The 13,684-nt window shown below is 48.6% G+C and overlaps 2 protein-coding genes across 2 annotated transcripts in view; both read right to left on the bottom strand.

Annotated features, from left to right (window-relative positions):
- LOC149995607 (uncharacterized) overlaps positions 1-13,684 on the bottom strand; it is a 43,277-nt gene that overhangs the window by 20,888 nt on the left and 8,705 nt on the right. Inside the window, 2 exon segments of the mRNA XM_090259273.1 lie at positions 2-1,717; positions 12,277-12,403. Of these exon segments, the coding sequence (XP_090115399.1) occupies positions 2-1,717; positions 12,277-12,403 (1,843 nt within the window).
- Positions 4,461-6,354, bottom strand: LOC149995608 (uncharacterized; the record flags this gene model as incomplete). The annotated part of the gene is made up of 1 exon (XM_090259428.1): positions 4,461-6,354. A coding segment is annotated over one exon (1,158 nt), but the record flags the coding sequence as incomplete, so codon positions are not given.

Raw genomic sequence — 13,684 nt, 5'->3', positions numbered from 1 at the left:
CCGGTGTGCGTCCTCTGATGAAGGATGAGGGTCCATTTCTGGCTGAAGGCCTTGCCACAGTCCCCGCACATGAATGGCTTCTCCCCGGTGTGTGTCCTCTGGTGCAGGATGAGGTTCCATTTCTTGCTGAAGGCCTTACCACAGTCCTCACACGTGAATGGCTTCTCCCCAGTGTGTGTCCTCTGGTGTGCTCTAAGGTACTTATTCCGGCTGAAAGCTTTGCCACAGTCCCCGCACGTGAATGGCTTCTCCCCGGTGTGCGTCCTCTGGTGTGCTCTAAGGTACTTATTCCGGCTGAAAGCTTTGCCGCAGTCCCCGCACGTGAATGGCTTCTCTCCGGTGTGCGTCCTCTGGTGTGCTCTAAGGTACTTATTCCGGCTGAAAGCTTTGCCGCAGTCCCCGTACGTGAATGGCTTCTCCCCAGTGTGTGTCCTCTGGTGTGCTCTAAGGTACTTATTCCGGCTGAAAGCTTTGCCGCAGTCCCCGCACGTGAATGGCTTCTCCCCGGTGTGCATCCTCTGGTGTGCTCTAAGGTACTTATTCCAGCTGAAAGCTTTGCCGCAGTCCCCGCACGTGAATGGCTTCTCCCCGGTGTGCGTCCTCTGATGCAGGGTGAGGCTCCTGTTCTGGCTGAAGGCCCTGCCACAGGCACCGCACACATATGGCCTCTCCCCGGTGTGCGTCCTCTGGTGCAGGGTGAGGCTCCTGTTCTGACTGAAGGCCTTGCCACAATCCCTGCAAATGAAAGGCTTCTCCCCAGTATGTGTCCTTTGGTGTGCGCTGAGGTACTCGTTCCGGCTGAAGTCCTTGCCACAGTCCCCACACACGTAAAGCTTCTTCCCAGTGTGTGTCCGCTGATGTATTAAGAGGCTCCTATTCTGGCTGAAGGCCTTGCCACAGTCACTGCACACATACGGCTTCTCCCCGGTGTGTGTCCGCTGGTGCAAAATAAGGTTCCATTTCTGGGTGAAGGCCTTGCCACAGTCCCCACAGGCATATGGCTTCTCCCCAGTGTGCGTCCTCTGGTGCAAAATAAGGTTCCATTTCTGGGTGAAGGTCTTTCCGCAGTCCCAGCACACGTATGGCCTCTCCCCGGTGTGCATCCTCTGGTGCAGGATGAGGTGCTTCTTCTGCCTGAAGGCCTTGCCACAGTCCCTGCATGTGTAGGGCTTCTCCCCGCTGTGCACACGCTGGTGGGTGGTGAGGCACCACTGGAGGGTAAACTGCTTCCCACATGTGGCGCAGGAGAAGGGCTTCTGCCCGGTGTGGATTCGTTGGTGTTTCCACAGAGAGGAGTTATAGCTGAAAGCCTTGCCGCAGTCCCCGCACTCGTAGGGCTTCTTCTCTGCACGGAGTTTGGAAGGAGGCCTGAGGCTTGAAGTACCTGAGATCTTCTCATGCATGGTGAACGGGTGTGACCCCGCTGCTCCTGGCCCTTTGGATCTCTGAGGGGCGGGCATGGGGCTTTGCTGGACGAGAGCCTTAAATTCATGACATTCAGGAACTAATGTTTGGGACATATTCAAGTGCTCCAGACACATCTCTGGGCTCCTCTGTTGCCATCCCACCCAGTCACCCTCTGTTTCTGCTCTTTCACAGGCACAAGCCCGGGAACTATTCTTCGTGGGTCCTTCTGCTACCACAGCAACAGAGGGTCTGTCTTCCCAAACGTCCTCCCGTGGGTCCGATTCTTTCAGGTCAGGTCTGGTCTCCAAGTCTGAGGGGAGGGGGAAGAGATGACGACACACATGTAGTTAACAATGCGGAGAGGGAGGAGCTTCCCAGGACACACGGCACAGCTGAGAGCAGGGCACAGCCACACAATGACTGATATCATATGATTCCACTCATCTGAGGCAACTAGAATTGTCAAGTCGATAGACAGAAAGTAGAACCTAGGTGTTGGGGCTTTGGGAGGCGGATGGGGAGCTGCTGTTTAGAGGGGACAGGTTGTCAGTGGGGGAGGATTATGAGTTCTGGAGGTGGATGGTGGTGATAGTTGAACTTAATGTGAATGTACTTCATGGAACTGTCCTCGTAAAAATAGTTCAATGGTCAATTTTATGTTATGTATATTTTACGACCATTAAGAAAACAAATTTTTTAAATTACAATGACAAAAAAGATTTAGTGGTCCTTCTTGACTCACCCCTTCCCTCCCACCGTCCAGGGAGTGAACAAATGCCACAGCACTGAGAACTGGGGGAACTGGACCAGACTGACGCACCTCCGCTGCTGCTGGTGCAGCCAGCCACCCCCACTCTCTACCGCCCACCATCCACTCCGCGGGAGGAGAATGTCAGGAGTCAGATCATATCCTCCAGCACCTTCCCAGTGCCCTGGGGATTACAAGCAACACGCTCCCACTCTGCTGACACTTCCGCACCATTCAGCACAACTCATCCTCGCTTCCCTTTGATTTCCTTGTCCAGGCCCAGTGCTCCCAGCCTCGGAGCCTCTGCACCTGCCATTCCCACAGCCTCCCCATGGGCACTCATCCTTGAGCCTCAGGGAGCCTTTGTCCCCCACGGGAAGGCCTTCTCTGTCCACCCTCCGGTGGAAAGGAAGCTCCCACCTGCCATTCTCTCGCCTGCCTCATTGTGAGCGCTCGTTACACTGCTCCTCCCCGATCTGCATCCTGGCAGCTCCCGCAGCGGGAGGTGAGCTCCGAGGAGGCAAGGGCCTCGCCCGTCCCAGCACCCACACCGTGTTCAGAACACGGAAGGCACCTGATAAACCTTCACTGATCATTGGCCATGAGCTGGCATGGTACCAAGCAGCCCTCACTGCACGTGAGCAGGTGCTGGACAGATTACTCCCATTTTACAGACAAGGAAAAAGGCTCTGAGAATGGAGCCACACACTCAAGGGCACCCAGCACATTGCATCATGCGGTCCAATCCATAAGTCACTAACTGGCCTGTGTCACTGTCCCATTCCAGAGGAAAAATTTTGACAACACGTAAGGTAGGAAAATGATACTGGTTTTGTGACTCTGAAGACTGGGGGTGATGCCGGATGTCAGAGCAGCTGGATCCTGGGACATGGAGGCTGAGGGTAACTTTCCAGAGGGAAGAGGGAAGAAAGGTAATGGTGGGTGTCTTTGGGGCCCATGGCTGTGAGACACACTGGGGACATAACTGGCCTGTAGCTGTACAGATGGGACAGAGAAGAGCCTGGTTTGTGAATATGGTCTCAAGTGCAATCCCCACAGAAAGTAAAAGAAAAACATTTTGGGTTAATGGACATGTCTGCATCACGACCATGATTTCCCAGGTGAATGCAACTGTCAAAATGCATGAAACTGTTCACTTTAACTATGTGCAGTTAATTGTAGGTAAATTAAACCTCCATCAAAGCTGTTAATGAAATGAGACCATTCACTAATTCTGAGAATTAAAGAGTTTTTCCTGAACAATATTGTCCAGGGACATCTTTTTATGTTGGTACCTACAAAGAGTGCTCATCTCTGAAGTGTTGTGACTTCTACCATATTGATACACCCTGACATGATGGGACAGTCTGGTAGGTGAGCGTGTACGGCATTTCTCCTGATTTTTCTTCCTATGAAAATCTCTGCTCACTTATAGGAAAATTTTTCAAGGACTTATTCTACAAATGGAATCGTTTGAAATTTGATTGATAACACCAAACTGTCTTCTAAAAGACTTATCCCAATATTATGCTCCTAAAATAGAGTCCCTTTCCCTACAACTTCATATAGGATGAATTTCTTTTTTTAAATTAATGTCTCACCAGAGGATATACTTAGAGTGGGAAGAAGGGGGTGGAGAGGGGACAAGATAAAGAGAAAAAATTGATGAGAAAAAAACATTGATTGATTCCCATATGTGCCCTGACAGGGAATCAAACTCACAACCTTTTGGTGTACAGGCAATGCTCCAATCAGCTGAGCCACACCTGTCCAGGCCTGGTATTCCTTTTCATCTCTGTGGACCTCATGGGCGAGAATTATATTTATGTGACTCAACTGGTACTTCTTTGACTATTAGTATGGTTTATAATTTTTATAAGACGCCCAAGAAAGGCGTCTTCCTGGTGTGTGTCCTCTGGTGCAGGACGAAGTTGCCTTTCTAGTTGAAGCCCTTTCCACATTCCCTGTACATGACGGTTTCTACCTGGTATGCAGCCTCTGGTGCAGGATAAGTCTGACTATCTGGCTGAAGCCCTTTCACAATCCCCGCACAAATTCAATTTCTCCCCAGTGTGTATCCTCTGGTGTATAATGACATACCTCTTCCGTGTAAAGCCCTTTCCACAGTTGCCACATGCATAAGGTTTCTTCCCGGTGTGTATCCTCTGGTGTGCAATGAGGTGATTATTCCGGGCAAATGCCTTGCCACAGTCCCTACACATGTACAGCTTCTTCCTGGAGTGCGTCATCTGGTGGCTGATGAGGATCTTATTCTCTGTGAATGCCTTTCCACAGTCCCCGCACACACACAGTTTCTCTCTGCTGTGTGTCCTCTTGTGTATAATTGTTACGGCTACATAGGCGAGATTGAACACTCTGAAACAGTGTATAAAGTAAGCAAAGGATTTTTAATGAGCTGACAAATCAGGCAGACCCTGAGCTGGTCTCTTAACATGCTGCAACCTACAATGGAGTCTAAACGCTGGGTTTTTATACTGGTGGAGTCCCTTTCTTTCTTCTTTGGCAGGAAACAGCCTTAGGAAGAGGAGGGACTGGGCAGGACTGTAGGAAAAGTCTTGACAGTAACAGGAACAGAAATTCGCAAGGCTATAAGGTTATCTCCTGCGGCAGCATAGCTCTCCAATCAGGGATGAATTCTTTGCGAAGCAATTTATTTTCAAAGGGCTAGATATCCTGTAAAGTGTAACTTTCACAAATGTATAAACAAGACACAAGCAAGCAAATGGAAGGTGATAGAGGCTGAGATACTTTTAGCTTGTAAATCACCGATTGCTATACCACTTCTCCCTACATTCCTCTTTCCAACTCCTTTTAGCAAGTCCTTGCTACTTCTTACAAAGAACATTTAAAGCCCTTACATAATTACATATTTAGAAAACCTCTGTGACCTTTTACAAAGAATATTTGGTGCCCAAAAAGTAAGGCTCTGTTTCTGTGTTTATGCCTTTCCACAGACCCGACACATGTATGGCATCTCGCCACTGTGTGTCCCCTGGTACAAGATGAGGGTACTGTTCTGGCTAAAGGCCTAGCCTCAGTCCTCGCATGTGAACGGCTTCTCCTCGCTGTGCATCCTCTGGTGCAGGATGAGGTTGTTTCCTCCTAAAGACCTTTGCACAGTTCTCACATGTGTATGGCTTCTCCCTAGTGTGAGTCCTCTGGTGAACAATGAGGTTTCCATGCTGTCTGAAGGCCTTGCCACAGTCCCCGCATGTGTACGGCTTTTCCCCGGTGTGCACGCGATGGTGGGCTGTGAGGCCCCACACTGAGGGGAATTTCTTTGGAGAGGTGGTGCATGAAAAGGACTTCTCCCCGCTGTGTGTCCTCTGGTGCAGGATGAGATTCCCATTCCGACGGAAGGCCTTGCCACAGTCTTCGCATGTGTACGGCTTCTCCCTAGTGTGGGTCCTCTGGTGCGGGGTGAGGTTCTCCTTCCGGCTGAAGGACTTGCCACATTCCTCGCATGTGTAGGGCTTCTCCCCAGTGTGCATCCTGTGGTGCAGGATGAGGTTCTGCTTCCTGCTGAAGGCCTTGCCATAGTCCTCACAAGTGTACGGCTTCTCCCCGGTGTGCGTCCTCTGGTGTAGGATGAGGTTCTCCTTCTTGCGGAAGGCCTTGCCACAGTCCCCGCATGTGTACAGCTTCTCCACACTGTACCTCCGATGGTGAACAATGAGGTTCCCGTTCTGCCTGAAGGCCTTGCCACAGTCCTCACATGTGTATGGCTTCTCCCCAGTGTGAATCATCTGGTGAACAATGAGGTTCCTGTTCTGCCTGAAGGCCTTGCCACAGTCCCCGCATGTGTATGGCTTCTCACCAGTGTGAGTTCTCTGGTGAACAATTAGGTTTCCGTTCTGGCTGAAGGCCTTGCCACAGTCCCCACATGTGTATGGCTTTTCCCCGGTGTGCACGCGATGGTGGGCTGTGAGGCCCCACAGTGAGGGGAATTTCTTTGGAGAGCTGGTGCATGAAAAGGACTTCTCCCTGCTTTGAAGTCTTTGGTGGATCCTCAGGAATGAGTTATAGCCAAAAGCCTTGCCGCAGTCCCCACACACAAAGGGCTTCGTCACTGTGAGGGCTTTGGAAGAGGAACTGAAGCTTGAAGCACGTTGAGTTCTTCCTAGGCATGGCGGATGGGTGCGTCCCTGCTCCTCTCCATCCGACAGATCTAGGTGGGGTCAACAAGGGGATTTGCTGGACAAATACTTTAAACTTACGACTTAAAGGCGCTAATGCTTGGGACATATTCAAACTCCACAGAGAGCTCCCTGGGCTCCCCTTTCGCCATTCCACCCAGTCACCCTGTGTCCCCGCTCCTTCAGAGGCACAACCTCAGGTACAATCGCTTGTGGCTCCTTCAGCCACCACTGCAACAGAGGGTCTGTCTTCCCAAACGTCGTCCTGTGGGTCCGATTCTTTCAGGTCAGGTCTAGCCTCTAAGTCTGAGGGGTTGGAGCGGGAAGATAGGATGGTATATGTGCATTTAACAACGCTGACAGATGACAAGGCACAGCCTGAGAGCAGGGAATAACCTGTCATGGGGACACAGGGAGAAGGGAAGCACTGAGCTGAAACAGTGAGGCTGAGGGAGGTGAGCAGAGAGCAAGAACGGAGCCCTTGGGAGTGGGTGCAAAGGTAGCCAGTGGAGCTCAGAGATGGGAATAGAGATATGTGGAGAGAAAGAGGAGGAAGGCGGGCTTGGAGGAGCGGATGCAAGGGTCCCGCTAACCCAGAGTGTTCACCGCACCCGGCTCCTCACTTGCACGCCTCATCCTAACTCTCCAGCTACCTTTGCTTCTCAAACCACCCGCTTTTATTAAAAAGGATAAAATAACACCCGACTCACAAGTGGATGTGTTAATAGTCGTGTCTCCCCAACCAACATCTCCACAACCTATGCTGCTCAGGAGCGGCCTGGCCTTGGCTGCGGACTCCTCATGTTCCTCTTTGCACACGCGTCCCTCACTACTGACCACAGCAGCTCCAGTCCCCTCCTGTGTGTGTCCCGTGGGGTTCTCAATTTCTGTTTCCAGTTTGGGGCTGTCCTGAGTTCTGGACATGGACCTCACAGTTCTACCCAATGTTTGAAAATTGTGAAATCTTACACAATAATCTCATTGAAACAGTGAAGGTCCTGCCATATGGAGCCCTCCTTCCTAGGAGACACCCTAGAAAGCGGGAATGGGGAGCAGCAGTCACTTTTCCCCACTGAACGCCACACTAGCCCCACAACACGCCAAGTTTCAGACTATTCCCTGAGTTATGGGAGCCTGGAATTCAGTCTCATCTCTATGCTGACACCGCATAAATATATTCACAACAGGACCTCCTGTCTGAGCTCCCAGAGGCACCCGTCTTGGGTATCACAAAGCAAATGCACGGTATGCAAGACATGTGAATTTGGAACCTTCGCTCCCAAATAACAGAGAGGCCCACCAGAGAGCCGTAGAAAAATGAGTCAGACACCCAATGACTGACACCGTATGTTTCCACTCATATGAGGTAACTGGAATCATCAAATTGATAGAGATAGAAAATAGGACCTGGGTGCAGGGATTTGCGTAGGGCAATGGGGATCTGCCACTTAGAGGGGACAGATTGTCAGTGGGGGAGGATTATGAGTTCTGGAGGTGTATGGCGGTGACACTTGAACTTAATGTGAATGTACTACATGCCACAGAATTGCACTCATAGAAGTAGTTCAACCCTGAGTGGTGTGGCTCCGTGGATTAAGAGCGAGCCAGTGAATCAGAAGGTCACTCGTTTGATTCCCATTCTGTGCACATGCCTGGGTTGTCAGTCATTTCCCCATCTGGGGATGCGTGAGAGGAAACGCATCAATGTTTCTCTCCTCTATCTCCTTCCCTTCCCCTCTCTCAAAAATAAAATATTAAAAAGAAAAAAAGTTCAGTGATCAATTTTATGATAGGTATAGTTTGCTACCATTAAGAAAATGAAAAATTTAACAGGTATTTTTAAAAATTAATTAATTTATTTGTTTGCTTATTTATTTTCATTTTTAGAGAGAGGGGAAAGGAGAAAGAGAGAGAGAAAGAAACATCACTGTGTCGTTGCCTCTCACTCATGCCCCCAACTGGGGACCTAACGTGCAAGTTAGTCATGTGCCCTGACTGGGAATCGAACTAGCAACAAACACTTGATTCGCAGGCCAACACTCAATCCACTGAGCCACAGCAGCCACGGCTTAAAAAAAATGAAAATTTTAGGGGACTTCCGGCCAAGATGCAGGCTTAGACTGACACACTCAGTGTCCCTCTACAACTAAAAAAAGGAATACAACTACCTGAAAACAAAAGATAACTAGAAATTCCAGAAAATAAAACTACATGGAAGCCCAATGTATGAAGTTATAAACCAGCGATGCTGGTCTGGACGGGTAGGAGGGGCGAGAAAATGCAGTGCTGTCTGTGGTAGCGGCGGGCATAGCAGCAGGACGGCAAGAAGCGCCAGGGGAGCAATCCTGAGTGCAATCGAGAACCCGCAGCTCGCAATTCAACGCTGAGAAGGGCAGCCCCCTCACTGCCTCAGATGGTGAGGCCCAGAGGGTCGGGGGACAGATCCCAGTCTCTTAATGGAGAATAATGGCAGGAATTCATCTTGGACCACCGCCCCCAAATAAAGCGCCACAGTGTGGCGAAAAAGTTTGCGGATTGCTGCGGGTCAAGGGACAGTGACGAGTGCACAGGGCTCTACCCCTACAGCCTGCCCAGGAAGCAAAGGTAAACACAAGTCTGTTAGAATGAAGCAGACAATGATTGAAATCCTGGTGACGCAGCTTACCAGGCAGCAGATGCGAGACCTGACAGATGAACAAATAAAAAACCTTTCTGAGGCTCAGTTCAGAGCTATAGTTATAAGGTGGCTCACAGAATTAACAAAAGATTTGGAAAAAGACAGGGAAGAAAAGAAAACCACTCATACTGAAACGAACGAAAACACATACGAGACAAGTGGGGAGGAAATAAAATCCAGAGATCAAATCAACAACCCGGGGCGTAGGGAAGGAACAAACAGTCAACCAATGCAGAAAGAGGAAACAAAAAGTAAGGAAAACTAGGAGAGGCTCAGAAACCTCTGGGACAGCTATAAGAGAATGAACATTCGGATTATAGGATTGCCAGAGGGCGAAGAAGAACTAGAAATTGAAAAATTATGTGAAAAAATAATGAAGCGGAACTTCCCGAACTTGGGGAAGGAAATACACTTACAGGTCCAGGAAGCACAGAGAGTACCAGAAAAACTGGACCCAGGGAGAACCACTCCAAGATACATTATAATCAAATTGTCAAAAATTAAAGATAAAGAAAAAATCTTAAAAGCAGCAGGAGAGAAGAAAAGAATCATGTACAAAGGGGTCCCAATTAGACTATCAGCTGATTTCTCAAAGGACACTCTGCAGGCAAGAAGGGACTGGCAAGAAATATTCAAAGTAATGAAAATCAAAAACCTACAGCCACGAATACTCTATCCAGCGAAGCTGTCACTCATAATAGAAGGGCAGAGAAAGTGCTTCCAGGACAAAGTAAAACTGAAGGAGTTCATCAGATCCAAGCCACTATTATATGAGATGTTAAAGGGACTGGTTTAGAAGAAGGAGGATCAAACTATGAACATTAAAATGAAAACTGCATTACAAGAACCAACAACAGAAGCTAGGGAATCAAAACAATGGTAAACTACATAGGCACCGAGAGTGGAAAAAGAACTACAGGTATGGGGAACGTATTGAGGGGAGGTCAGCAGGGAGGGGGAAGGGGGAAAGGGAGGGAGATGGTACAGGAATTAAGAAGCATAGTAGGAGGGAATGAAATAGACAGAGAGAGGTTCAGAAGAACTATATGCACAACCAATGGACATGAACTAAAAGGGGGGGACAACTGGAGGGAGGGGATCCCCGGGTGGAGGGGAGCACAGGGAAGGAAAATTGGGATAACTGTAACAGCATAATCAATAAAGGATATTAAAAAAAAAGAATATGAAAAATTTAAATTAAAAAGAAAGAAAACATTTAGTAGTCATCCTCGACTCACCCCTTCCCACTCACCATCAGACAGTTAACAAATGCCATCTGGTATGAAACATGAACTGAATCAGACCTACTCATCACCCCTTGTGCCAACACAGAGCGCCAGACCCACTCTTACAACGCACGGTCCGCTCCATGGGAAGAAAGTCTCAGGCGTCAGATCAAACCCACCAGCACCTTCTCAGCGCATGGTGATCACAGGCAATGTCTTCCTCTCCCCTGATTGCTTTCTGCCATCCACTGCCACTCTTCTTTGTTTCTCTCTGATGTCCTTGTCCAGGCCCAGTGTTTCCAGACTCAGGGCCTTTGCACTGCTGTTCCCCCCGGCCTTTCCATGAGCGCTCATCCTGAGGCCTCAGAGGGCCCTTCTCCCCACAGGGAGGCCTTCTCTGTCCACCCTGCAGTGCAAGGGAAGCTCCTGCCTGCCATTCTCTCCCCTGCTACACTGTGAGCGCTTCTTAACTGTGCACTTTACTGATCTGTGTACTGCCAGCTCCCAAAGTGGAAAACTGTCAGAAGAAACCAGAGTAACTCTTCATGACCTTTGGTTCGGCAATGTCCCCAGCAATATGACATCGAAAGCACAAGCAACAACAAAATAAATAAACTTGACCACATAAAACTTAAAACAATTGTGTTTCAAATGATGCCATCAAAAAAAAGTCTCCCAACAGAATGGGACAAACCGTTGCTAAATAGACATTGGTTAAAAGACTTGTACCAAGAATTAACAAAAATAGAATTTGTAACTTTCCATCTTGAAGGATATGGAAGCAACAACCCCCCTGAATAAACAGGCAAAAGACTGAACCATACACTTCACTGAAGAGAACAGACCGCTGACAAATGAGTACCTCGAAGGCCCTCAGAACCAGCTGCCAGCTGGGCCGTTGCAACACCGCTCACCAACAAGAGTGGCTGCAGTGAGAAAGGCTGAGTATATTCAGTTCTGACAAGCACACGGAGCAGTGCAATGCCCAGCGCTGCTGGTGGAAGCAAAAGTGAGACAACTGCTTTGGGAAAATGTGCGCTTTCTGAAAAAATTATATATGCACCATTGTATGACCCAACCGTGGACAACAGAAAGGACATCACGTGTCTACAGAAAAATATCCAGAACTGGAAATAACCCATATATTTACCAAGTGAATGAATAAACACATGGTTGTCTCTCCATAAAGTGGAAGCTAACTATTGACCTCGCTGGGTGACTAAGTTGGTTGTTTGGACCGTCATCATGTGCACCAAAGGTTGTGTGTTTGATCCCCAATCAGGACTCGGATGGGAGGCAATTGATCAATGATCTCTCTCACTCTGTCTCAAATCAATAAAAATATTCTCAGGTAAGGATTTAAAATTTTAAAAAAGGAGAGAAATGAATGTAACTATTGGTACATATGGACAAGGTGTTGAACGTCAAAAAAAGTGAAGCCAAGGGTAAGAAGTGAAAGAAAGAAAAAACGAAAAGGAGTACGGGCTACATAATCCCATATATATCACCATCTAGAAGAGGCACACTAAACAGCAGTGACATAAAGCAGAGCACTGGTCACTGGGGGAGTGAAGTTAGGAAACTGAAAAGAGAAAGTCTTTGGGTTACTGGACGACTCTGCTGTATCACTATGATTACTTCCCAGGTGAACATCAACTGTGCCATGTCCGGCCAGGAATGTTCTTCTTTTTCATGTCTGTGTACCTCAGGGGTGAGAATTGTATTTCTGTGACTACATTAGTACTTCCATGATTAGTGTTTTAAAAATCTTTATGAACTGTAACTGTGCACTTCTATCTATATGAATAGTATACTCATCGGCTTGGTCCACCTCTATCATTCACAAGTCTTTTTTGGAAAAAAGATGCTCTTTACATATTTACAAGCCTATGAATGTTTATGCATGCGGTAAATACTGTTCCCCACTTCCTCAGGTATGTGGTTTATTTTTAGCCTCGAGTAGCCTGGGCACTACCTACACCGATCTGTCCATCTTTTCTGTATCTGTGTCATCCTGAGTGACAGGCAGGCGGTGAGTTATGCAGCAAAGCTGCCCCTTACCCAGCAAGACCAGGTTCCAGTAGATCTCCATCATCACGTCTCTGTACAGGTCCTTCTGCGCAGGCTTCAGCTGCTGCCACTCCTCCTGGGTGAAGTCCACCAACACGTCACTGAACACCACCAAGCCCTGTGAGAGGAAGCGCAAACCACTAACCGCAGGGCCCTCCTTACAGGGGTCGGGAGGTGGGGCCAAAAGGGCTAAGAGGATCATGAAGGAACACAAGATGAATGTGACATTGTGTCTGCAAGGTGCAGAGCTCTGAAGGGTCTGACCACTCCGTGTCCTCGGTGCCTAAGTACATTGGATGGTCCTCGGACTGACAAATAAAATATGGCCTGTTCACCAGGAACAAAATGAACCCCATTAAACAATGGGCAAAGGGCCTGAATAGACACTTCTCCAAGAGGACATACACATGGCCAACAGACTTACGGAAAATACTCAACATCAGTAATCATGAGATGGCTGCAAGTTGAAACTCAATGAAATATCACCTCATACTTCTCAGACAGAAACCAGTGTACGGTACTCACGACCTGCTCAATGCCATCGTGACTAGTGCATTAACTCTGGCATCTCAAGGAGTTTCCGGGAAGTTGGAAGGTGTTGTCTGTGGCGGGGGACTTGGAGGGACATTACAGGTAGGGACAGGTGGGTCAAGACCTGAGGCTTAAACAGCAGTGACAAGCACTGAGGATGTACACACCATGACCCTGTGCCTGAAATGAAAGTGGCCCAGGATTCTGTGGACAAAGACATGATGACAATGATGTCACCACACCAGTAACGACACCTGTCACTCAATATGCAGTTGCTCTGTTCAGGGTTTTAGTGTAAGCCATGTTGCTGGTTGAGACTTGTGTTGACTTCCTGTGTTGAGTGCTAACCTCTAATGTCTCAGGATGGGACCTAATTTGGAAACAAGGTCATTGCAGATGTACAGAGTGAAAATGAGGTCACACCGGAGAATTGTGGGACCTAAGGCAACAGGACTAATGTCCTTATAAAAGGGCGAAATTTGTGCACAGACACAGTCATGCAGGTATATGCCACATGAGGATGGGAGTTACGGTGCCAGCAGCCATAGAACAAGCAGAGTCTGGGTCACACGGCTGGAACAGACCCTTCCCAGGTTCCTCAGAGGTGGCAGTGCCCTGCTGACACCTTAAGTTCCAACTTCCAGATCCCAGAACTGTGGCAAATTGATTCCCGTAGTTCAGGCCTCCCCGTCTGTGGCGCCAGAACGGAGGAACATATCTGTCCTTGACCATGAACCACGCACAGCTCACCTTCCTGGAGAGGAGGCCTCACTTCCTGGCCATCCCTCTGGGTTCTGAGTACCTGCCAGGGACTTAGGACTCACACTGGCCTCCTCTGTCTTAGGGCCTCCACAACATAATGATGGTG

Source organism: Furipterus horrens, unplaced genomic scaffold, assembly GCF_987537825.1.
Source record: "Furipterus horrens unplaced genomic scaffold, mFurHor1.1.pri manual_scaffold_13, whole genome shotgun sequence".
NCBI lineage: Eukaryota > Metazoa > Chordata > Mammalia > Chiroptera > Furipteridae > Furipterus > Furipterus horrens.
The sequence above is the reverse complement of the archived record's forward strand: the minus strand, read 5'-3'. Positions and strand labels throughout refer to the sequence as shown.